Genomic DNA, 26615 nt, shown 5'->3' on the forward strand with positions numbered 1-26615 from the left:
AGTTCAACGCCCCACCACATAAAAGACAACAGGGATAAGAGTAATAGGGTTATGGTACAACTTAAATGTATTTATTTTATGGGAATTTACTCAAATACCCAGGGCAGTGAGCTGAAGATGATGCCTGGGTTTCACATGTAATCTTAAACATGGGCAAAATGTGACAACCCGTTATGAGTTATATAAAGCTCAGACATTTAGAGTAAATTAAGAGCAAGTCAAGATTAAAAATCAGTAGGCTTATTAAAGAAAGAAAACAAAAACTCTACTTGAACTAATCTCAATGTCAATGCAAGCTCTGGTTTAGTACACATAGATGCATACAGATAAACAGGATTACAAAATATATACTGTATATCTTAAAAATTGCCATGGAGGCTAAGGACGCTAATGCTAAAGGCTAGGAACTGTGGGGGCTCTGGAACTGTGGAAAGGAATACAGGACGCAGGCCAGACAGAGGCAGTAACTGACCCACGTCTATTTTGTGAAGGACAGTCACAGTCACTGACTCCAGATGTACTCAATTAAGCAAGCCTTGCAGTGCAGCATTCTCAGAGTGAGTGGTCATTGCCCGGTGGGTGTGGCACTTGGTCCCCAGTACCAGGAGACGACGCTGCCAAACTTAGCTCTCCCCTCTCACCCCCACCCACCCTCCCCACTACCGCGTTTGCTGGGAAAACACAGTGAAATTCCAGTGGTTTGTGTGCATTGCTTCAGCATTCGTGTGGAAAAGTCGGAGGAGTCAGAATTTGTCCGTTTATGGTGTGCATCAAGCAGGAGCTCTGACAAGTTAATAATTTCCCATTGGACTCTTCTGGTCACAATCTAATGACATCATTGCTGTGCTGTCCGGCACAGTTTCAGATCTACATTATAAATGTTTTTGTCTCTTGATGTATAACACATGGTATTGGCTGGTGGTTGTGTGTCATGGTGATTATAATAAAATAATATATAAACTAGTGTAGATGTAGCTTTAGTGTAGAAGCTGCAGTTACACCAGCTGTGTATCTTCTGACATGGTTTATGTCCTGATGTGAAATCTATATGGATGTACTATGGCTCTTATTGTGACATTTCATCACATTCCCATTCTATTTCTTACCAATAACATTGAAAATATACTCAATCTAGAATTTCTGTTTTGACTTTTTGAGTTTTGCTTTTTCATTACATATGCATTTTACCTAAAAACCCAATGTGACTACTCTTCAAAGTAAACTGTAATATATGCCCCTAAGTCATTACATTGCCCCTTATACATAAAAACTTCTTGTTTTTCATATAAAAAGTAAAAAAACATAAACACTGAGCAACTACATGTCCTTATGATCTACAGAGCCCATGGAAAATATGACCAGTCCACATGAAATATCTCAGAGGTATGCTCAGAAACATGAGCTGGCAATCCATAGCAAGGATAATTGCTATTAGATGTTCTGTTGCCATCAGTAGAGCTTGAACCTCCCTATAGATAGAGCTCCAGCAGTAGAAACCTGTTTTGTTTCTCAGCACACATAGCAGTTTGTTGACATAGCTTTGTTTGCTTGTTTTGAGCATTGTGTTCTTCTTATTAAATACACTTACAAACAATGCGGGCACGCACTGTTCAGGTTTTTTACAAAGCCCAGTTTTTCTCATAACTGCACATCTGCTGAAAATTAATTGGCTTGAGAGGCAGAGACACACATTGTGAAGGCCTGCTGCCTCAAAAAGAAAAAAAAAAAACAGTGTTGCAAAATCCTTAAGATGTGGATGCTGGCATGACGCCAAGTACTGTGTGTTTCAGGAAGAGACAGGGATTGCTGTAAAATGTTAAGATGAGACATGGGACGTCAAAGTGCCCCTGAGCCTCAAGGGTGGCCAAATACTTTTCTTGGAGCATGAAATGAGGCCTTTTGATTGGATGTTTGCTTTGTAATCATACTTGCGCTGCAATGGAGTGTGTTGGAATGGAATGGAATATAATTCTTCATAGAATATGTTACACATGGTAGGCTATGTCATGCAATACAAACCTGGTCACAGAGTGTCAACAACCAATTGATGCAAGTCCATGGTTGATCTCAAAAGTGAAAAGGTCATTTCTTAACTCAAGGGGAAGTGGAAAATGTGTGTAATTCCCCAAATGGTGGAATATCCCTTTAAACAATTGATTTTTACCTTTCTCCAGTTCATTCCACCATTCTCTGAGACTGGCGATATCAGTTTTAGCTCCAGCCTAGCATAGATCTGATTAGACCATTAGCAGAGATGGGAAGTAACGAAGTACAAATACTTCGTTACTGTACTCAAGTAGATTTTTCAGATATTTTTACTTTACTTTACTGTTTATTTTTGAGTCGACTTTTTGACTTTTACTCCTTACATTTTAACACGAATATCGGTACTTTGTACTCCTTACATTTTACAAAACTGACTCATTACTTTAGTTTCAAATAATTTCAACCTACCATTATTATTTTTCGTGTCATCAATAGCGGATCGGAATATAGGCTACGTTGCACTTGACACACCACTACAAGATGACTCGATTTGGGCGGCATTCATTCGCGGCAAATAATTGCAGCTTGATGGCAGTAACGTTAACGTTAGCACATAGTAGTATGTCTCAATTAAATTTAATCAGTAGCCTAATGCCTTCCTCATCTCCTCGCCTTTGGTGCTTCCCTAACTTCTAGTAATAAGTAGGCTAGATGCAGCCTTGGGTCTTGAACAGGGATGAAGTCTAGTGGAGGCCGCTAAACGCAAGCAGACTAAACGCAGTTAACCCACCACTGAAATTTCAGAAATAGTTTCTCCACCTCTTATTAGAATTTATCCACCTCTCAAAAGAGTTTATTCACCAATTACAAATGTTAGCATTTAAAAATCACACTGTATTATCCACAATAACAATGTACACTCATCAACACTCTATGAACCACTTAATGGCACTTGTATTGTTATAAACATTTGACAATAACTGCACCATCATCAAACATGTTCTGAATGCCTTTTCTAAAAATCTGATGCCTTACTGTGATCACAGAATTCATAGTTTACCCACCTCTTATTTTACCACTACATTCCTGGTCTTGAAATATTCACAGGAATCCATAGGAATTAAATATTCATGTTGTTTTATTCAATATTAGTTGTGCAGATGTATAGTCCATCTTATACACACACATGAGGCCAACAAAGAAAATACAAAAATAGAGCCTTTTGTGTAATTTTTCCATTTTGTGTAGTCATTCTATATCAGAACCTGACACACAATCCAAATATTCTACAAGAAACCTCAGAAATGCCGACTTTTATTGTCAGTATGGATTTTGGGTAACCAAAAGTCCTATGAGGAGTTTCCATAAGGCATTACAAAACGCATGAGCATACCTTGGCAAATAATGGTCTAAAATACTGATTTTTCATTTTATATTGATCTACTTTTGCACAAAGCTTCGCAAGACCTGGTGCTAGGGCTCAATTGTGTTTCTAAAATCATATCAAGTGACCTAGAGGGCTGAAATGCAGTCCAGAGATGCTTGTTATCTCTGCAGAAACAAAAAAACAATATTCTAGGCTCTGTAACTCTGTGCCAGTGCTTCCTAAGAAACTACAGGATCTTAGCTTTCTAAAGATGTCCAGCATTTGATGGTAGTCCAAAAGAACACACTGCCCTCTGAAGTAGGCAGTGCAATGTTGGGGGAGAAAGCCAATAAATGGCCAAACAGGTTATGGGAAGATTTGGAGACTGGCACTCTTGCACTCTGGTAACATTTGTGTGGTCCAGGTGCTGTTGCATAAAAAATGGTTGTCATTCACAAGACTACTTTTACTTTTATACTTTAAGTAAATTTCCAAGCCTGTACTTTGTTACTTTTACTTGAGTAAAGAAGTTAAACCAGTACTTCTACTTTTTAACACAAGTATTTGTACTTTTACTTGAGTATGGAAAGTGAGTACTTTTGCCATCTCTGACCATTAGCTTCTCGCCTGCAGCACAATGATATCATGCAGCACCAGAAAATAGTCCCTGTGGGCTAACTTCCAGCAACAAGGTTGAGCTGCAGCAGACGAATTGGTTAGTGACTGTTTCATTATCTGTTAGTCTTATTACACTTTCTAACTTGAGAGGAGACAAGTTTTAAATAGGAAATTTACCGGAAGTCTTAGTCACTTTTAAAGGTGATGCTAGCAGGCAAGAAGCTAATGGTCTAATCAGATTCAATGATCTATGCTAGGCTGAAGCTAAAACTGGTATCGCCAGACTCAGAGAACGGCTGGATGAACGGGAGAAAGGTAAAAATAAATTGTTTAACTCAAGGGGAGGTGGAAAATGAGTTAAATTCCCCAAATGGTGGATTATCCCTTTAATGAATAATCTTCATTGTTGTATTCTTGCAATCATGTTTCATGATAATTAAACGGAACTCCACTAAAGTCCTGCATTTTACTGTGAACTGAATCAGCAAAATATACATTTATAGAAAGCAGTTTTTCTAATCTAGTCATGACAGTAACTATGGCTATGCTCATTTGCCTGAGCTTGTTCCTGATTTATGCATAGAGAGCATAAATTAATAGGTGAGAGGTAAGGGACTATTTTGGAGGCAGCAGCTCATGCTGTGACTCCTCCTCCAGTTCTTCCATCTTGTCCCTCCCTCTGAACTAAGAGCCAAGTGTGAGTCTTTCCCTTGGAGACAACAGCCATTTCCTTAGAACACTGCGTTAACATTCCTGGGATTCTGCCTGACCCCTGTAAACAACATTCCATCTCCGGGAGAGACACTTTGAGAGAAGGCTTACAGTTAAAGTCACTCAGTTTTGTCATGTTGTCACTTTTTTTCAGTTCTACCATCATCACAAACATGAATGTCTCCATATGATCTTTGTCAGAGCTGTAACCTAGACTCGGCCCATCTGCAAATCAGATTCAGGCCTTGTTCAACTGTACACACACCAATAAAGAGCATTTATGTCTGCAGCTCATCCAGTTTTCCCTCTAGGCAGTGCTATTAGCATTATAATGGACCAAGCCAGGCAATCCTGTGGAACTGTCCGTTGTCATAGCATGCTTGAGAAATTACTGTCATCAGAATAGCTTACACCTTGGTGTGGACTGACCAGCCATTTTGTAGCACTGAAATGTCAACCCTGAGCTTTCCTTATAATGGTAGTGTCTCAGTGTTGTGGACTTATTTTCCTCCATCTCAGTGGAAATTCCCAGTATAAATGGCACAATCCAGTTAGTCTTACTAACATTAAGTACAAACCAAATGTGTTTAAACCTTTAATATACAGTCTATGGTTTAAACCGGTAGCCCTCACATTCATTTGAATCATAATGGGTTACTAGTCTGTTGCTGAACACTTGGCTAGCGGTTTTGTTCCTATGCCTACCTTTACCACACTTCAGCTACGTCCAAAATAGCTGAGTCGCTATCTGAATGTGAACCAGCCAGATGTGAACCTGAGTACTATGGGTGTTGGCACGCAGTGTGAGGTTGTTATTTGTGGCTCTTGTAATAAAGCAATTCATTAAGTATTCAATTTCAAAAGCTTCAGAGATTTGTTTGATGAACGCATTTGGTGGAATTTTCAGTGAATATCAGAGGCCACATGCAGGGTGAGTGGAAAAACATCTGAAAATGAGTCTTAGTTCTGCTGTGACTTCGACAAGCTTTTGTGCCAGGGCATCTCATTTCCAGCACGTTATTTTGCAGATTCTCTCTCCATCTGTGGTTCTAAATGTTTCAGGATGGAGAAAGTAATCAAATCAAATCACGTTATTTCATAGAAACAATCCACACACATGCACATGCACACACACACACACATACACACACACACACACACACATACAGGCACACATGCACACCCACACACAGAGAGAGAGAGAGAGAGAGAGAGAGAGAGAGAGAGAGAATACAATTTATTACAGTTACAAAGGAAAATTCATATCGGTGACTCAGCAAGTATTGAACTTCCAGACAAGCCAAAATTCAGTTGTTGTTGCCGTGAAGTGTTTCTTCACATATTTGGCAAAATGACCTCATTTCACTTCCTTTTTTTGTGTGCAAATTTGAAGCCTATTGTGTAACTCGTCTGGGTCGGCTCTCAGAATGGCTGAGCTGGCTGAGCTGTTGCAAAAAAGTGGCTGCGGACAGCCTAAGTGCATTTCCAGAAGCGCACGCTCCGAAAATATCAGCACAGCCAGTCTGCATACCAGCCTCGGAGCGCTAGACCTCTCCCCTCACCATGCATTCAGTGGCAGGCCACCATCCCTAGGATACCGCCGGTGATGACCGTTTCTTGCTGGGGATTCCACCTCCATAATGTCTTGCCGCCTCAGTCGTTCACCTCCTTTGCCTAGCCCCCCCCCCTTTGGGCTGCCCTGTTTTTTCCTAGACAAACATCCTTAACAGGACAGACCATCATGAACACTTGGTCTCCATGACAGTTGTTTTCCAACCAATGAGGGGAGCTCCAAAGTCATGATGTCAGGATATGAGAGGCACTTACGGGATTATGTAAATAAAACAAAGCATTTAAACTGACCTGAAGGGTGTGGGTGTATTTCTGCATGTCAAGCATTCTATACACCTAACTGTTCTTCCACAAAGAGGACTAATGAATTTTGTTTTTGTATTTTTCTGAGTTGTTGATAAGTCAAACAGTCTTTGATAGAATGAAGCAGGAAATAAAAGATAATTTCAATTATGAGGTTTTCAGGAGTAGGCCTAATGCTATTTTATAAAAGATGATATTTATTGCAAATGCTACCTGTTAAATTAATTGGTTAAAAATTGAGTGAGCATGAGTGTTCTAACAGCTGTACTGAGGGGGGCCCATGTCCATAATGTGACAAACGTGGCTGTCTCATCTAAACACATGGCACCACCTCTATTGACACACACACAAACACAACACACACACACAAACACACAATGGTTAGTGTATGGAGGACTGCAAGGGGGCAGCTGACACAGTTGAACCCACGTGGTATAGTGTCATCTCCGAACCTCTTGCATTCTTGTAGACTGTCTGGTGAACCGCAGTGAAGGGACCATTCTTCTTGCTGGGAACACTACGCCACTGTTCAACTGGCCACGCTCATGACCCCACCACATGCCCCTCTGACATACGTTGTACCCAACACTGTGCTACAGCAGCTGGGTCACATCTAGAACAAATTGCCTCGGAGGCATGGCATTTAAAACAAATAGAAAAGCCATGGCAAGTGGTATTGTTGTTTTAGATCATTCATATTAAAGACATGCCAATAATGTGGGTTAAATTAGGGCTAAATAGATTCATCTTAAAGATTAATCTTAAATAAGGTAATCTTTTTGTGCGAATCATGGTGAAAATGTCAAAAATATCATTACTAATGTTTGCATTGTAAATAATGCTTTACTCATTTATAATTGGGATTCTTAGCCAATGATTTGGTGCATCATAGCATGTTCATTGGGTTGTTTATTTAGCTTAATGCACCAGTGGTCCAACTGAATTTTGTCACCTGATGTATGCACACAGGGGTACCCGGCATAGAGAGCATAATTAAATGTGCTCTAACTTAAGCGATGCTGGGTAACGTCACTTCTGTTGACTTTCAAACAAAACAGAGCGCTAGCTCGCTACTTCCTCCACCTCACTCCCCGTGCTGCTCCTGTGCAATTGAAACTATCCTAAACGCACATCTCGTCTGTGATTTGCTGGAACAGTTTGTTATGTTTTTATGGGCTAGGTTTGCCCAGGTTGTTTTTGGAGTCTGGGCTGTCCACAGAGATCACATTTTTACAGTGTATTCAGGACACAGACAGCTAGCGGTTGGTTAGGTGATGTTTGCAGTAAGTGACATAAAATGTTTTAGCCTAAAAAACGCGTGGCATCGCTTAGAGCACATTTTAGTTACAGATAAAGTTGTAGAGCCAGGTTATGTTACTAGTATCTTCATTTTTCGTTCATTGTAAAGAAAACAGCAAAAAGAGCCATCACCACTGACAGAGCTCAGCCAGGCTTACCAACCTTGGGTGTTTGGCTGGAGGAAGATTTTGTGAAGTCATAGTGTGAGCGCGCATTTTTCCTAAACCTAATTTTAAAAATGTCTAATCCTTGATTTATGTAAAATAAAAGTCTGTCGTTTATCTGTGAGGCAAAAGGATGACATTTCTCAAAAACGCTTGCACTGAGAGGGAAGATGCCAAGTGAATTTGCTCTCCTCGGGGTTTGCGTGAAATTGATAGGTGGAAAGCCACTGGTGAAAAAATATTTTATCCCTAATACATATATACATTCATAATTATCTCGTAATTATGAGATACTATCTCGTAAAAATATGTTATCCCTGATACATATACACATTCATAATTATCTCGTTATCTGATTTTTTTTGTGATGTGAATGCAATGCGCCACCATAGATAGACGACCTGCTGTTGGTCTAAAGAGCCTATTTATGCCTTTAAACTCGTCTTCTGTCATTTTTAAACAATCCTGTAGTCTAGTCTATCATGAACAGAAAATGAACGGATTGAAAAAAGAAGAATGAATGGCATGACATTTCTTATGCGTGAGATTGATGCTGAAAGTGTCACGCCAGATGCGTGAGAGTTGGCAACAGCTGCCTCAGCTAAATAACCGTAACCTATTATTCCAAATAGCCTAGGCTATTTGTAGAGAAATGTAGACGCCTCAACGCATTTTCGCCAAGATAATTGGCGTCCACTGTGATAAACAGTTTAACGTGGTAGCCTACAGCCTACAAGTCTCTCCACTCTTGTATGAGGGCAAAAGAATAACATCTCTCAGGCCTTTGAAGGTAAGATCACTTTACATGTTCATCTTAACACAAATGATATAGGGCAGAGCAGGATTAGCACCTATGAAAAATAAATAACTTAAAATATAATAGATCATTTGTTAGACAAGTTGAGGTCACCATTATTACAGAGCATACATATTTACTAGTCAGATGATACAGGAATACAGGGACCCCGCCCCTACACCAGACAGTTTTGACAAATAGCCTACAAACACATGGCACAGCTTTCATCTTCACTGAATGATAGCACCACCACAGCACAGTTCGTTTTGCGCGTCTGTAACCTACATTGTCCCAGTAAATCTAATGTTAGGTCAAGCCACTACTGGTACCTGCCAGTTTCCAACTAACCGAAGGCTAGGGCTGTCTGCCTTCACTGAGCCACTTCACCTCAGGTGACTGAGGCCAACGTCATTTGGGCCTCGAGGCTTGGTACAACCCATGTGGCTGGTAGCAATTCTCTTTAAAAACAATTTTGTGACGATATCCAGATAACAAACTTCAGAGAAAGGTAAACACGGTACACATCCTTGATAAATAAACGGGCTGAGTCACAAAGCCAGAGAAAACAATGGTGGGCTTACTCTGTTATGAGAAGCTAATGCCAATATTACTTGTGGAAGCAGTTCAGGGGGGTAGGTTGAGAGAAGAGACTCTGCCCTCTGCCAGCCACTGTTGGTGTGTTCTGCATGACTGACAACAAATGCAATCAAACACTTTCAGACACGAAGGCCTGCGTCAACTTATTCCTAAGATCTTTGATAACAAGCAGTGTGTGTGTGTGTGTCTGTGTGTGTGCATGTGTGTGTGTGTGTGTGTGTGTGTGTGTGTGCATGTGCTTGTGTGTGTATTTTGGAATGTTTGTCTTTCCAGCGAAACCAAACACTAAAATCAGCTTACTTTCAGGACATGTTTACAGCTGTGGTAAGGTAAGACAGGAAATGGATTACAGGAAGTCTCGACAAGTGGCTTTAAGGTAGAATTCAAGTCAAAGACTTCCCATAATTGTTAAGGTGCAATGCGACTCATCCCATATCATTGATATTTGACAGTTTGACAGTGAAAATGTGTTAATATGAGAATTTTTACTTTCCATCCCTCTACAAAATAGTGAGTGAACCAGTGATTTTTTCTGCATCAATATCTCAGTGAAGCACATCAAAATGTCTGGGAAATATTCAGACACATTATTGAGTTGAGAGACAAGTAGGCCTACATGATTTGATACATGTTTGTAGGGCTAATTAATTTAACAGTTTGTTAAATGCTTTCTATTTCTGGATTGAACATGAATATGGTTTCAGACAAAAACATTATAACATCCAGTTGAATAAGCTAAAAACTTACCATCACCATCCCAAAAAACTTAATCAGCCTTTCCAAGAAACGGTACAGGCCCCCTGAGAAAGCCACAGTTGTTAAATTGATTTACTATAGTGGAAGATGTGTTGCTGGATTTGATTCAACTTGTTTCTTCCACTTAAGTAGCAAGTTTCTTTCTCTTTGTATCTCATCATGACTGATTTTTTTTTTTTAGTTCAGTGAAATTCCACATTAAATGTTCCTTTTTACTGCAGTTGAGAAACTGATGTTCATATTAAATAAAGGTCTTTCTACAGTTATTGGGAAAAAAAGTCAAGAACTGTTGTAACGTGAAAAAAATGACAAAGATGGACTTTAAAACACTGTTTCAAGTGAAAATAGATTTCAAATGCATTTACAATGTAAGTTGACAAGGACGGGGTTCCTCGAGTTGTGAAACACCAAGGCCAGGGCGTAAGCTATGAACATATGTTGAGAACTGAGGTAAGAATGACGACAAGGTTTAAAAAAGACTGAAAGGTGCAATGAAAGAAAAGGCTGCTGGTTGGAAAGTATGACTGCAGTTGAGGGGCTTGTTAAATGTCGACTAATAGTTGGTTCATGTCTGTAAAGCCAATTATATGCCGCAATACGCCACCTGCTGGTAGAAAACGTATGATGCAAGACTCCTCTCCAAGCGCTAGAGATTGTTTCCCCACTGTGTAAATCTAATTCTTTATTGATTGAGAAACTTAAAATATGTAATGATTTCAAGTTTTAAACAATTAGTTAATCAGTCAGTGCCCCCCTGGAACAGAGATATTTCAAATGATTGTTAAGTACATTTGTGCTTAGATTCATTAAATTACATTTATTCATTTAGCAGACACACTGTTGTCCAAAGTGACTTACAAATGTCAACTATCATATTACAAGGGATCACATTGTCCCTGGAGCAACTTGGGGTTAAGTGCCTTGCCCAAGGGCACAGCGGTGGAAGCCAGGAATTGAATCCACAACTTTCAGGCTACTGTACGCTAGCCCAGCTCCTTAACCACTATACACTACGACCGCCTCAGGGATAGATGAGGGGTTTGCTTACAATCACAAATCAGTTTACAAATAAAGGAACTCTAAAGCACTAAAAACATTTTAATATCTTAGTGTAGTGTAAATATTATTAACTTCGTAACTTCTTTAATGTGCTGAATATAAAAATATACAAAAAGCATTAACAGAATTAAAACATTATATTTCTGAATTTAGTATTTGGACTTTATTGTCTATTTTCCAGGCTTGGGTAACAAACATTTTCAAGGCAGCTTGTGGGTTACAATTTCAACATAGATCACATTTTCCTCACTGCCATACAAGGTAGAAAAATAAATAACTGTTGATGAAAAGTCATTGGCAATGTCCCCCATGTGATCAAAAAGTTGAAAGTAAAAATTAAATTTTAGGAGTATGCTTTAGGATACAGATCATTCAAAGGGTTTTTGTTTGTAGCACACATACTGATGCAGTTAACACAAACATATTGACAAATGCAAGAAATCAATAACCATTTATTTTAAAACATAAAAAATCCAACTCCCATTGGTACACACAAAAGACACAAACTTTTGATTTCCTGAGCTATCTCTTAGCCTTTGAATAATGTAGTTGAATTATCACGCACCGCAGATAAAACACACACACATTTCCTGAGATATCTCAGTCTGGTTTGATCCAAAATAGTCAAAAATATATAAATACTCATATGGAAACATTCTCAATGGCAAATGCATGCATCTGACGATAAGGGAATGTTTATGTGTCTTACAATCAGATGGGGATAGTGACATCTTTAAATCCATCTGATTTACAATGATAATACCAACATTATTGTAATACCTAAGAACAGTACAGTGAATAGCACAAGCCAACTATGCTACCTTAACATGATAGGGAAGATTTCCTTGAAACACAGGAAATGTTATTCATTTTACTTTTACGTTTCATCATGTTTTGTACACTGTACTCATAGAACATATTACATTTCAGAATAAAGCATAACAAAGGAATGTGAAGATATCAAAAACATTAAAATGTCTTTTCTTTTTTACATCTGAATTAAACAGTTTCATTAAAAAAAGAGAGGACAAAGTAAGAAAGTAATTCTGTTGATTTCGGTCAGCTGTGCCAAATCAAAGTCACTCCGCACATTTCAAAAGATAGAAACAAAACCTGTTTTTGAAAGTTACATGAAACAGATGCTGCTTATTCAACATGTGTGACTCTGGGATATTTTATTTTTGGCCGGTGACCAACCCTGACTCTGGGATATTTTATTTTTGGCCGGTGACCAACCCTGACATTTTATTAAGGCTATACTGGTGCTATTTCATTTCAAATGATTTAACTATATTGACTCTTAGTGACATACACATAGTGTTAAATGGCATTCTGACTGATAAACCTGTTACAACAACTCAGGAAACTTTATGGTATATGTATATATACAGTAGCTTACATATATATTCATGAGATTATATTTTTAGCACACACAATTTGTTATCCCCACATGGCTATCAGTATCAATTCCAGGACATATGAGGAGTGCATACACTTTTTAAAAGTTTTCGGCTAGGTTAAACAAAGCTTTTTTTAATGTCTCCACAGGTTATAGCAAAGATGACAGATTAAAGGGCAATTTAGATGTTAACACTAAAGACTGGGTTATTGGTTAAAGCTAAGCACTAACATAAATATTCAGTTATTCATTAATCTAGACTTCTAAAAGAAAATATCAGAAAGAGCAACATTATGTTTAAAATTGGGAGAGATATGGATATTATACAGCAGCTGATCTATCATGGAAAATGTTCTCCCCAAAGCAAGCAGTAACGAGTAATACTTCATCGCCACTACTCTGGAAAATCGGGCCCAGTTCAAATTGACCTCACAACTTCCTGCCAGCCCTTTGGGATGGATTACCAGCCGCCACTGGAGAAGGACTTCCTGTCTGTGATTTGCAATCGCATACTCTGCAGATATTTCTTCAGTGCCATCAGTCAGTCCAGTGAATGTAAGCGAGAATTTCAGTTGTGTTGGCAATACTACCACCCATAGCCTAAGGATACAAAAGTCATATCGCAAGACAAAGCAAATATTGTACATTTGTAGAAAAATAAAACAAAAAAGCACTAAAATGGCACCGTGCCCATTTCATATATATAGGAGTTAATTCAAATATTAAATGTGAATTTGATTTCTGTACACATATATACTTTAGCAATTTAGAACTAATACTAAAATATGCTTGTAGAGCTTTAAAACAAGATAATACTAAAAGAGCACATTTGGATAGTTCATTGTAGGAACAAACCTAAAGAGAGTTTCAAACACAACATGTGTTTATGTCCGACATGTCCTACAATAAATAGAGTAAAATCAAACAAAACTTGCATGTAGCTTTACTTTGCCTTCTTTCTTTTAAGTCTTGTGGAATTCTGCAGCATGCCAACAACCTGAGAATAGACAGCTGCAGATTTTTCCTTTTTCGTTTTCAGATAAAGAGCAAATATGATCTATCATCTGGCAAACTGCTTTAGCAAATGTCATTACAAATGGCTGGTGGAGGAGATTCAACAAGCCCTATGCCAGGCTCAACAGTGAGTGTACTGAGCAGTACAATTTGTTTATTCATGGTGAACTCTCATACCCAGTACTGATTTTTTTTCAGGGCAGGGTTTGTTGTCCGGCAGTGCTGCAGCAATTCAGGATCGGCCTCCTTTCCGTCCATGCTGGACATGGGAATGTTATTGGCTGGATCTGTTTTCCTAAATGTCTCCTGACTGACTTCACCGTTTTTGGGCTTGGTGGCAACCGTCTGGACGTTGTGCTTTCCCGTCTTGTTCCTGCGCACCAGATAGTACGCCAGAACAGCGGCTAGAATCAGAAGCAGGAGGATGATCAATATTGGTATGAGGATTGACCACAGGTTGCCCCGCCGGGACACCATTGGGGTCTTGCGTGACCCTGGATTTGGGGAGGCTGTAGTTTGACCCGCCCCATAAGGCCAGTTTCCCCGCCGCCCTGGGGATACACCATTCTTTTCTGGTAATGTTGGGGTTTTTACAACTGTTGCTCCATATACACCTTTGGGACTGTAGAGGGCAGTAGTGAACAGCAGGACACACTCAGCAGGCGGGACCCCATGAGCTTTAAGAAGCAAGCGGGCCTCATCCTTCGCATCAGCATCTGCCTGTTTGCCGGTGTTGTTCAAGATCTCCAGGGCAACGAGTCCGTCGTCCAAATCCTTTTGAGTGAACGTGTCCACAGGCTTGCCCTCCCCCTCTCCTTTCATTCTGACAAACCGTGCTGACTTTGGCTTCTGGATGACCGTAAATGTTGGGAGGGTCTTTGCCTTGTTGGCAAGTGGAGTGGCGTCCAGCAGCTGCCCATCAACCAGGACAGTAGCGCCTCTGGGAAGAAGAGGATCCTTTGCTATCTTCGCCAGTGGTTTCACTGTGATATTCAGGACAGAAGAAACGTTGGCAGCTCTGCTCCGTGCCAGGAAGAGAATGCTGTCCCGTGGTGACGTAGATGTCACAAACCGTACACTCACCCGACCCTCACTGATTTGCTTTTGAGTGAAGGCATGGGTTGTTTGCCTGTCCACCATCAAGGCAGCATACTTAGGTGTGCTGGTGATTTTGTAGAGGACTTCCTCCTCAATGGGCCCGCCAGTACTGGCCCTCAGCATGGAGTCAGTGATGGGGGTTTGATCATCTCCCTGCAACACATAGATCTCCTGGGGCTTGGTCAGCACCAGTGTGTGGGCCAGAATGCCAATATGGAGCGTGTATGGTGTGGTGTGATGCTTTCCATCTGTGACCGTGAACTCCATAAAACCTTGTGAGAGGCTCCCGTCACTTACAAATGCCACTCGTTCAGCATTAATGTCCTCCTGGGTGAACTCCTTGATTTGTTGGTTGGTGTCTGTGTTGATGAGCTGGCCGTTGGCGGGGCTTTTCAGGACCTTGAAGCGCACCTCATCAGGGGTGCTGTCCTCATCGATGGTGTTGAGGTACTGCTTGGAGAGGACCTCAGTGGAACCCTGTAGAACCTCCAACAGCAGGTCCAGGCTGACGAGCTCCGGGAGGCTGGAGTCGCGTGGTCGGACGTTCAGGCGGAAGATCTCCTCCATAACCAGAGCGGACTGCTGTGGGCTAGAGGGGCCCCTCCCGTGGGGGTTGAGCCAGGCACGGAAGGAGAAGCTGTCAGAGGGGGCGCCAGAGTCATCGTGCTGATACTCTAGAGCATCGCTGTCCACGTCCTCCTGGTGAAAGTACGGGGTGTCTTGTGTGATGTCCACACCGGCCAGTTTGAGCCGGCCATGAGTGGGGAACTCCTTCACTTTGTACAACACATCCTGGGTGTCGTGCTCGGACTCGGGAAGGCTGGCCAGCAGGTTGGAGGCATCCAATCGGGATCTGTCTATGACCCTACTCTGGCCTTGGACTACATCTAAACCTGGAAACACAATAGACACAAACATTACCCCAAATATCTTCCTGCACATCAGTGACAACAGTTCATGCATCATCAAATAAGGTGTTGTGCTTCGTAGCTGAGATTTAGGCCTTAAGAGTTTAATGTATTAATCATTTGTCAATGAGTTTGCATCAGAGATGAACAGAATGGCATATCATGTCAAACCTTTATTCTTCCAGAGCTGAGATGAAACATTGTGATCAGCGGCGGAGAAAGACACAGTGATGGGTAGGAGGACGCTCGAGAGCGAGGGTGATGACAACTGCAGCTGCAGCGAGTCACGTACGACCCAGAAGGGTTCCTCGGGCATCTGGTGTTCATAGTAGATGTTTCCAGCTTCCAGCTGAGCAGCGGGGGGGGAAACAAACACTTTCATTAGCTCAGCAGCTGTGTCCACATCATTTGGGATGCACTCCTATTTATATCAAAACAATTTGCAAAGGACACCCATATGGCAGGTGTCAACATGTTCCAAACAAGGGATCATTCTGTGTCAGCTATTAGCTGAAAAAGAGCACATTTTGATCCATCAGTCTGATAAACAAAATTGATGGTACATTCTTCTTGGCCTGAAATATTTCCAGGCATATCGGAGGATGACGACAATCACCAGGTAATTATGTCAGGATTCAGGATTGGTAAACAAGTTGAGCTGAGGGCTGTTTGTTTTCAGCAGGGCACCCTAGCTTGCAATTACTCGAGCTGAACTCAGTATACAGTGCTGTGCCGAGACGGGGAAGGAGTCATTTATATGGTCACTGACATCCAGCTACTTCATTTCCAGACCACACTGCTGTAGAGTGCTCTAACTCAGGGGTGCTAATGTGTGATGGTGTTTGCTGAAATGGAAGATGCTCAGTGTTGGACAAGACTACTAACAAGACTTAATCACTAAACACAATGAGATATCTGTATTCCTATGATGAGATTTCTGGAAACCTCTCAATGAGGACAAATGATTCCTTTGTCCTGAATGTACTGGGCGCAATGTATTAAATATGCAACAAGGTGCACATGCTGTGGGTACTGTGCCACTGGATAGGGTTGTTCGGAGGCCTCTAGGGTGCCTAATGAACAGCGGAAAAACAATATCAGGTGAACACACCTCCTCATTGTCTTCGTTGGCTAAAAAAAGCAGAATGCACTAACATATTCAAAGATATCATTATTGCTCATATAAGCCTGTAATAACAGTTGTTGCATTACTTATTTAATGTGAAATTTCATCTGAAAGGACACCCTAGTTATTTTCTAATATGCACCCTTATATTAGGATTGTTATTGGAATAGTGATTCACTGCTGAATTGCATTGCTTCCAGTTTAACATGCTCAAAGTTAACAGAATTTTTCACCATTATTTTTCTCTCTCTCTACATGGTGACTCAGAGCCCTCACCTCTGCTTGTGAGAAGGTTGTTATCTCTTCGAACTGGTTTCTCTGGATTTGCCTGATGAGTCTTCCTCGCCGAGGTGATTTCTGCAGTGAGTACCTGATTTCATCTCCATCCTCATCAGTGACAGCCTTCAACATGCCACTGCTGATTGCCTGTTTTGTCCCTGCGAGAATAATGAAAATAATGTTTTTTCCCCTTTTAATAACCAATGTTGGGCAAAATGTAAATCAGGATAGGCAGTTAAAGGTGTCTCATTCTGAGTCTCAGCAGTTGGCATTATTATTTGCCATCAGCTAATTTTGTGTTGCATGATCGCCACAGTCTGTCACATAATGGTGTGCATGCTCCCCACGAGCAACACACCTGGGAACACCATGAGTTCCTCTCCTGTTTCCACGGTGATGGTTGGTTGCTTGGCGGTGACCTCAAAGTGATAAAGTGGCGATGTGTGTTCTCCATCCGTCACGGTAAACTTGAAGCTTCCGGACTCAGAGCCTGAGAGTCAGAGAGAGAGAGAGAGAGAGAGAGAGAGAGAGAAAGTGAGAGAGAGAAAAGAGAAAGAGAGAGAGAGTGCTGTCAATTAGAGAAATGCACTAGGATCCACACTGCATGGTCCTTTATCACTGAAAGCCTGGCATGGCAGCCCATAATGTCAGCATACAGGCTTACAGGAGGCCCGAAACAAATAGCACGGGATGCTGTGGAGTAACCTATCATGAGATGGCAGGCCTGGTGCTGTGCGCTTATTGCAGGAAATGATGATAACATATACCCACACTCTGAGCTAGCTAGAGCTCTAAGGAATATCTCCCAGAGGATTTCAGACTAAGTCTGCTTGAGGTGTGTAGACTATGCTATACCTTCATGAATGAAAATGATCTCGCCGTTGTCGATTTGTGCCTGAGTGAAGTTGTCAATGCTTTCATCAGGGGTTATTTTCAGAGCCACCATCCCATTAGTGAGTGCTTCAACAGAATAAATCAATTCATCTTTTGGCGTGTCCACATCCTGGGTATTCAGCTCTCTGTTGGTGATAACAGCCTCTTCGCCAACAACAACCTGAGAAAGAACAACGATACAAAAAACACACAAAAACACAGTTATGAAAACACAAAAGCGTTTTGTTGTTGGAGAGAAACTGTTTTGTTTTTTTTTGTGTCTGGCAAAGTGGCTTGACTTGTTATCTGAAGACCAAGCTAAGTGCATATGGGGATTGCCCTCTCAGGGCAGAGGTTTAATAGACTTCTTACGGCCGTGTTGCTGAAAGGAACATTAATTGAAAGAAATGGACCAGATGTCTTGAAAGACACTCTAAGATGGGCAGAATCAGTTGGGAAAAGTCAGGCTTGCCGTGAAAGGCATATATTGATTTGTTCAGCGCTGTTCTCTGTGCTGCCTCCATCAAGACTCTCCAGACGGGGGGAAAAAAAGGACTGGTGGGGAAATTCAGAGAGCAGAGTGGCGTCCCAGATAAGCCAGGGCTATTATTCTGTCTCCTCCCGGCATGTGGAGTGCTAGAATATGCAACCTGCCAAAGCCACCCAGGTGCCTGAACAGCAAGTCCATATTGTCTTTATATGTTGGGAGCACAGTTTCACCTCTCACTGAAGCAGTGCGTGTAAATGGCCAGCTCGTTGTTCTCTAGTGACAGTGGCAAATGCTGCCATATCTCTACCACTCTCCTGTGGCTTCACTAAATCAGACAGCCACACCAAATACGTCATATGGTGAGAGTGAGCGGGTGAGTGAGTTAGAGAATGTCCACTAGATGGCAACATCGGTCCATTGCTACAGTCTCATTCAGGCCCATGCTGAGGCAAAGGCTCGCAACACAATCACTCTGTAAATTGTGCAGGAAATTGATAATTCATGTTGTAATCAATGTGCTATACAAACAAAATTGATCACAAGCTGTGTGGCAAATTCTATTTGGTCATTTGGTAACAGTCAGTAATATCTCACTCGAGGGCATCTCGGGAGATGTGTCGAAACATAATGCATGATGTTAAAAATAGTCTCCACAGGGTACACTTTACGATTTTAGCAGAACTAGAGGGCGCAGGGAGCAGGGGCATATGCTAAGCCCTAATGAGTCTTTGCTACAGTCTCCGAGTTTTAATAGACAGCAGCTGTGGACGTGGCTAGCTAGGATCTGTGGTGATCAGTTTCTGTCACGGCTGTGTTATTCATCAAGTGTGATCATCTCTGCTGTAGGTCAGCATGTTCACACTTCCTGCCTTAAATCAGACATAGGACAGTGTAGGGTCCACGAGAGAGAGAGACAGAGAGAGAGAGAAAAAGAAAGACAGACAGAGAGAGAGAGATAAAGAGACAGAGAAAGAGGGAGATAAAGAGACAGAGAGACAGTGATAAAGAGACAGATAAAGAGACAGAGAGACAGTGATAAAGAGACAGATAAAGAGACAGAGAGACAGTGATAAAGAGACAGAGAGAGAGAGAGAGAGAGAGAGAGAGACAGAGGACAGAGCTGCGTGAATGTGGCCTGTATGCAAAAGGAAGATGTATCATTAAATTCCATTTTGTGGGAATGAGGCTGAGGCTTGGATTGGTTGGCTCTCACAGCTGCCCTAGAAGTAGAATTCCAGCCACAGTCATGGTTTTCCAAAAATATGTGTTACCAAGGAGACCCAAACCCACAAAGTCCAAAAAGCTGAATGATACATTTGGTTTCTAGTTAGGTGTACATATTTAATGTTTTCCTAACAAGATTTGTATTCTAGAGTTGACTTTGGTTGTTTTTGGAATTCAGAGACAAAAAAGGTCCAAGAAATGACGTTACCTCTATTCCAGTATTGCGCTCAAGACGTGGTGGTTCATCATTTACAGGGATAATGGTGACACCAAAAGTGATGGGGAAGCTTCTTCTGGTGTTCTCAAAGTCAGATGCAGTGAGAGTAAAGCTGTCTTCTGTGGTCTCTGTGCTGTCATGCAGGTAGTAGACAACCTTCCTCTTCACCTTAAGTTGACAAGACAAAAACAAATTAAAGAAAGTTAGGTTGAACTGTTATTATAAGACATCACATGTTCCAGCTGTCAGTCACATATGATACAGGGTCTGTGGCTGATACATTCCGCTCGCAGAGACACAATGCGTGCTGTGTGCTATATGTTCTATAATATAAAATACTCATTAAGTGAGCTACACTTTTGTTTACGATGCCCTAATGACTAGCAAAGGGAGTTCAACATCATACCCAGGGCAATTTAAAAAAGAACATTCACAATAAGCTCTGTGGTATGGGGGTAAAGTTTTATTGATTAAAGGTGTTATGTCAGCGGTCATCAGCAATGACATGAGGACGAACAAACGACGCTTCTATCCTTACTCTGTGATTTATCACATTTAATTTAGTGTGCCTCTTGCTTGAGTGATATTGCCCGAGGTCATGTGCACAGATGAGGAGAGCAGTCAGCAGGCCCCAACACTCTCACAGTGCAGAATTAATTGGCTCCAGATGAGTGTAACCAGACTCAGAGAAAAGCATAGCACCTCCGATTGTAGAATAGCAGCTCACAATCTGATCAGGAATAAAAATAAATATTCTAACATAAATCCAGCTTGTGAGCTTGTTAACATTATGAAAGATGTTAGGGTACATGAAATGGAAGATGTTAAGCTATGTTTCAAAAGCTTGTTTCTTACAAAAGTAATAATACGTTTAAACACTTTGTAGATCATTCATAACAACTATGACTATGTAGATATGTATAATCAAATAAAGTGTTACCACTTTCAAGTTTAGGCTGTTAAGGGTTCGTTAATAGCCATAATTGTTACGGTCTGCATCTATAACATGGCAAAATATGATGCCATGAAATACTTGACCCTTATCGAATACTCAACCCTTAACACCCTGTTGATGATGGATGAATGGATGATGGCTATAAATAAATATGGTCCTACTATCTTTCCCTGATGAACAACAAAGCAAAGTGAGCAAAAAGCAGTCTGTGAGACTGTGAACCACCCAGTTCTACAGTATGTTTGTCCAACAGCGTCTTAAATGCAGTGCGAACGCACAAAGTGTGCATTTCCTGCATCACACTTCTACTGTAGAGGGTAATTAGCCTCACTCCAGCTTACTGAGCTCCACTGCAGCCCCTCATTGCACGAGAACAGTCTGGCTGCATGAAAGGGAACCCCGCTTCCACACGAGTTGAGAGTGGGGAAAAGCTGAGAGAGATGTCCGATAATGAGCGCGCTACATCCGTCTTTAATTTCGGGAACAATTACACTCTCATTCCAGTGCTGTGCGTGCCCACAGTCTGCAGCTTTATGCGTCAATGTGGAAGTAATTTAGGGAACTGCTGTGCTTTGTCCCCTTGTACTGTAGTCTACGTCTGGTGGCATAACCTGCAGAAATACACAGAGCACTGAAAGTTCCCACTTCGCGCATCGGAGCAAGTCTTATTCATAACTCTAGAGATGATGATATGTCCAGAGTCTCCGTATAACATCTGAATTGGTTCCTATCCCTGATTTTTTTTTCCTGCCTTGACTAATCAGATTTAGCTGAATCATGGCTCTAGCATGTGGGTTCTATTAGTTCAAATGAAGCTCACAGTGATTCCTTTGAGAGAATGCGTCTGGCGTTGCGCGGGAAGGCCGTGTGCACATGCGTTATTATAGAAATATATGGCCCAGTTTATTTTGGCTCCAGGCGGACGAGGAGCACTGTCAGATTTTCCACCGTGCGGCCGAGAGGAGGACAGGAGAGGAGAAGAGGGCAGGACTACATGATCAAGTCCACGCTGGAGTGACTAACAACCTCCACTAGGCTCTAGTGCACACAGTGCCCCATGACGCTTTTCCACCAGTGCACACTTTGTACCCTTTTCATTCTTTCCAGGCTCCTCACTGACTTCTGAAACCACAGCAGTAGTAAATATGGTCATGTATTATATGCCTTCTATGTTCTGAGCACATTTTCCAGCAAGATATCACTCAGAACCAGGGGTATACTGTAGATGACTATATGATGAGTTTGTTACCTTTTTCCACATTTTTTCCCAGAAAAGGGAAAAGGGATGGAAAAGACTGCTTGGTATTACATGGGACTTGTAATTATGGATATGAATGGTATTTTTTTGCTTGTGTGTCCTTAAATTACAGCCATGGTGGAGATGGAATATGTTTTATTTTAGGCTATAACGTACACTATCTGTCAAGTCCTTTCAAACTGAATTTTGAGCCAATTTTGAAAAAAAAAGGAGGGTGACAGTAGACAGTAGACAATAGAGGAAGAGATTTCAGTAACTTCTGGACTTACCTCATCCCAAGTAAAGGAGGACAGCTCAAAATCATCCCCCTCCAGGTAACGAATGTCTCCGTGCTCAGGAGGTTCCTCCACTATGAAGTCAATATTGTTCATCCGGTAGAAGGCATGCGATATGTTCAGCAGCTCCTGGGACAGTGCAACAGCCCCACCTTCCCTTACAGTGAAGTTGAAGGTTTGAACTGGGATGAGCCGTGGGACGATGTTGACGTGCACCTCCAAGTCCTCCACTGAGGTGAAGCCATTGCTGACATCAACGCTGAAGACATCAGTCCCCTGAACTGGGGTGGACACGTAGAGGATGTGACCCTTATTAAGGTCCTCCTGGGTGAAGGCTTGGATGTAATCCAGCACTGGGGATGCTGTGCTCTCTGAGTCCTTGTTCATCTTCACTACGTGTCCCAGTTGTGGGTATTGTTTAATGGTGAACACCATTTCAGTTGGCAGGATGTCAGGTTGTTCTACCTGTAGGGAGTAAAGCAATGTATTCAGGTGATGTCACTTCCTCATTCTGTCTATAAACATTCTGAGTGTACAGTGCATCCACCTGAAAGTGCACTATTCGTGAGACATCTCCCTGGTGAAAAAACAGCCTGACCAGCTTAAGGTGGTTTGCTGGTTGAGCAGCTTGTTAACTAGCTTGTTTGACCAACCACCCTTGTGTGACCAGCTAGATGAGCAAAAGTCTTGCAAAAACATACCTTCAACTGGTTTACCCAGCTTACGATATGGTTCAGCTGTTTTTGCTTGTCGTACCACCTCAAGCTGGTCATTGCAGCTAGTGTTGCTGGTCTTACATTGCTGGTTTAACTGGCCATGCCAGCAGTTGGTCATTCTAGCATGGCCATCTTACACCAACAATGTCAAGCTTGGCAGGCTGGTCACCAGCATGGCCATGTTACACCAACTGTATACCACATGACAGGCTGGTCACACACCAGCATGACCAGCTTCCTCAGATGGTCATGCCAGCATGTTCACCTGGTGGCCCAACCAGCTACACCAGCAAAGACCAGCAAGAGCTGGAAGAAAACCAGCAAAGACCAGCTAAAACTATTTAAAACTAGCTACCAGCATAAGCATAGCAAAACAACATAGCTGTTTTTTTGTCATAGCAGCTTGAGTCATCAGCATTTTCGTACACTATTAACGTTTTTCATGTGACGTATTCTAGGTTCTATAGCTTTGTTTACATCCAGCTGGTAGGCAAGGGACAAGTTGAACCCATTGAACATCGTTGTATGCAGCTGCCTCTCAGTAGGCTACATCTCTGTATTTCAGCAATGTCAACATTTCAGGCATCAATAAAGGTGATGATGAAACGTTATCCCATTGTTCAATATTTGATAGCCTGTCACAGGAACGTTGTTTCGCTAAAAATCGCCCTGATTTGGTGCATTGATCTGTATCGAGAACCTGCATGTAGCCTAATGGTAGCCTAACTTTTTTTCTCTGTTCAAAACTCGGTTTACACAAAGACAATAGCCTTTCTTAGAAGCTGTGAAATTTGACCAGAAAGGAACATGTCTTCCTTCTGAAAGCTGACACAAAATCAAACAATATTTGATCATTTAACTTCAACTGAACAGCGACAGGTTTTGGTAGGCAGTAGACTCAGCAGACTTTAAAAGCGGTAGCCTAGAAGCTACTGTTATAGACAGCATCAGTCAGCATCATAACATTAATGGCGTTAGTCATGAATCCTGTAACATATTATATCATATAACAGCGATGGCTTATTCCAAGACGATCTGCATGGATATATAACCACCCAGAAAAACTCAGAATGTGAGTGATAAAGTTCATTAATTGTGTGAAACTTTTTATTAGTTATCCATTGCAGCATCGCCTATATTAGGCTGTTATGCTAGCTCAGCCTTTAAATATGTTGTTATTTTGGTCATGTGGACTTGATTAAACGGGTAAAGATAATTCATAAACTGCTTATTTCTTACATGACTGAAGCAGTAGCCTAGGTTCAACAGTGGTGTTTGAGGTTGCTGTGTTAAGTTGTTGTGTGTGATCGCTAAACTATTAGGATCAAATCAGTTTATTTTGACATACGGGAGTTAGCCTAAGTGACCTGTAACGTTAGCCTATAGCACAAAAGCCTATTCTGTTTTCATTTATTAGCATTTGTTGTGATTATATAATCAAATGACACACATGATAACTTGAAATAGAAGGACAGAAGATAGGTGATTGATGTCCACAAGCACGAATTTCATGAGACAAATTAGAACAAACTGTTCCGTAAAAATAATCTTGCCATGTATAAAATGCTGCACTTTTTCCCTTCATAGCCTGTCTCTGGCAATTCATTTTTGATGACTGTAGATAGTTGTATTTTAGCCTACGCCTTAGAGTAGACAGTAGGCTACACCATTAGGCTATCTTGAGAATAAAAGACTTCACAGCTGCTAACGATCATCCTCCACAACCAGGAGGATTGGTAGGCTAAACGGTCGTTCGTCGCCTTTTTGCTTCTTATTGTAAAACCAACTGTTAGGGCCTACACAAGTGGTCGGCATCCCGGTCAATATTTGATATTAAAATTTCAATTTTGAAGCTATTTGTAACTATGTGTAGCCTATGCAACCCGACTGTTGTAGGCTTGCCTACCACTCTCTGCAGTGCCTTGCCTACCATTCTTGCCTACCACTCTAGTTGTAAACAAACGGTCACATGACATTATGACGTTGGTGCAAAACCTTAATAGACCCTTTCAAGAGAGTTCCATTATCAGCATCATAGTTGGCCCCACAAGACTTCCTTTTTAACATTCCATATGTTATCTTAATGCAGAGGAAGTAGATTGGGGTCCAAATAGAACGTTCAAGCATTGTTTTTGTTTTTATTGTTGAAAGGGTCTATACATGTTTAGGTATTCTTGCCGACATTAGAGCTCCCTCTAGAGTCGTGATGTATTTATATTTTACTCTGCCGTTGTAAATAGCAAACTTCTCGTGACTTATCCCCCGTGTACACAATGCAAATGCTTTTCTTGTGGATCTCCAAAGAGTTGTATCTACTGACAAGGTAATGTTTCACGATTCTCGCGAGATTTAGTGGGGTGCCACTTTTGGAAGTTGCATGGCTGGTTTTCTCAGTAGGGACTGGCTACGTCTATGCTGTGTATAGCTATGCTAGGTGAACGATTTGCCTGTTACAAGTTTGTTTACCATCCAATTGGCTTTGCAAAGGTGTGTGTGTGGATGGGTAGGGGGCAGGGGATCATGTAAACAGCTCTCTCAATGCATTAGTCCATTTTGACATTGTGAGTAACCATTGATTGCTCTCTTTAGATGAGGTGCTGTATCACCACAAAATGAGAAATATTATGTGAGTGACTAGTCAGTTGGAGGTAAGTCATCGTAGAGTATCACACTGGTAAATACTTGAAAGTAAGTAAGTATATGTTTAAAGCAGGATTGCACAATTATGGTGCACAGCAGGTCTAATGTGTTTACTACCCTGTGATCCATCTAAGGATTGTGAAGCTGTGATATGTCTTTTTGATCTAGTGGCATGATGTAATTTTTTTTGTCAATGAAAGCGACTATCAGGGCTTCATTCAGATATGTGTCAGTTCTTAATCCCTTCAGTTAAAATGTGTCTTTGTTTATATAGTCTTCTTTGATTAATAAAAGACAATGGTAGGCAGAGAGATGCATGAAATGACATCTCAAACGAACTTTGAACATATGATGATGAAGGGCTTTGTTTCAAAGATCCTGTCCTTTGGCTAAACACAGTGTTTTTCACATTTTGCAGACTATAGTCTGTAACAAATTAATTTAAGACACACATTGCAGAAAAACACATTATTGCTGTTTTCATGTGTGGAGTTAATTAGTGTTTGATTTGGAAAAAAAACATAGGAACACACCCATGACACTTCAGTGGTCTAAAATAGGCCCTTCCCAGCACAGACAGTGTATTGCCATTCAGCATTCATCATGATGTTTTAGGATTTGTCAATGAGTGGAGTGCACGCACATCTACAAAGTTTAAACAGGTGCTGGGTATAAGGCTTAGCCGACAATTACCCGCACACTGTTCTATAAGCTCCCAGAGTGATTTATTAACAACGATACCCACACACGTTACCGTATACTGAAAAATAAAAAGATACCCGCACACTGTTCTATAAGCTCCCAAAGTGATTTATTAACAACGATACCTGTTCACGTTACCGTAGCAACGTTTCGACCAGAGGTGACGAAGACTCTTTTTATTTTTCAGTTTTAGGATTTGTGTCATTGAAAAAAA

General features: G+C 41.2%; 1 protein-coding gene across 1 annotated transcript in view; it reads right to left on the bottom strand.

Moving 5' to 3' along the window:
- Window positions 1-11367: 11367 nt before the first annotated feature.
- Window positions 11368-26615, bottom strand: part of cspg4 (chondroitin sulfate proteoglycan 4) — a 41122-nt gene continuing 25874 nt past the window's right edge. Inside the window, exons 4-10 of the mRNA XM_048257704.1 lie at window positions 22338-22808; window positions 19847-20023; window positions 17907-18105; window positions 17410-17541; window positions 17049-17209; window positions 15818-15995; window positions 11368-15631 (exon numbers count right to left, since the gene is read on the bottom strand). Coding sequence (XP_048113661.1) covers window positions 13812-15631; window positions 15818-15995; window positions 17049-17209; window positions 17410-17541; window positions 17907-18105; window positions 19847-20023; window positions 22338-22808 — 3138 coding nt within the window. The 3' untranslated portion in view covers window positions 11368-13811. The remainder of the gene's footprint in view (window positions 15632-15817; window positions 15996-17048; window positions 17210-17409; window positions 17542-17906; window positions 18106-19846; window positions 20024-22337; window positions 22809-26615) is intronic.

This window comes from Alosa alosa, chromosome 11 (genome assembly GCF_017589495.1).
Source record: "Alosa alosa isolate M-15738 ecotype Scorff River chromosome 11, AALO_Geno_1.1, whole genome shotgun sequence".
In the NCBI taxonomy this organism is placed as follows: domain Eukaryota; kingdom Metazoa; phylum Chordata; class Actinopteri; order Clupeiformes; family Clupeidae; genus Alosa; species Alosa alosa.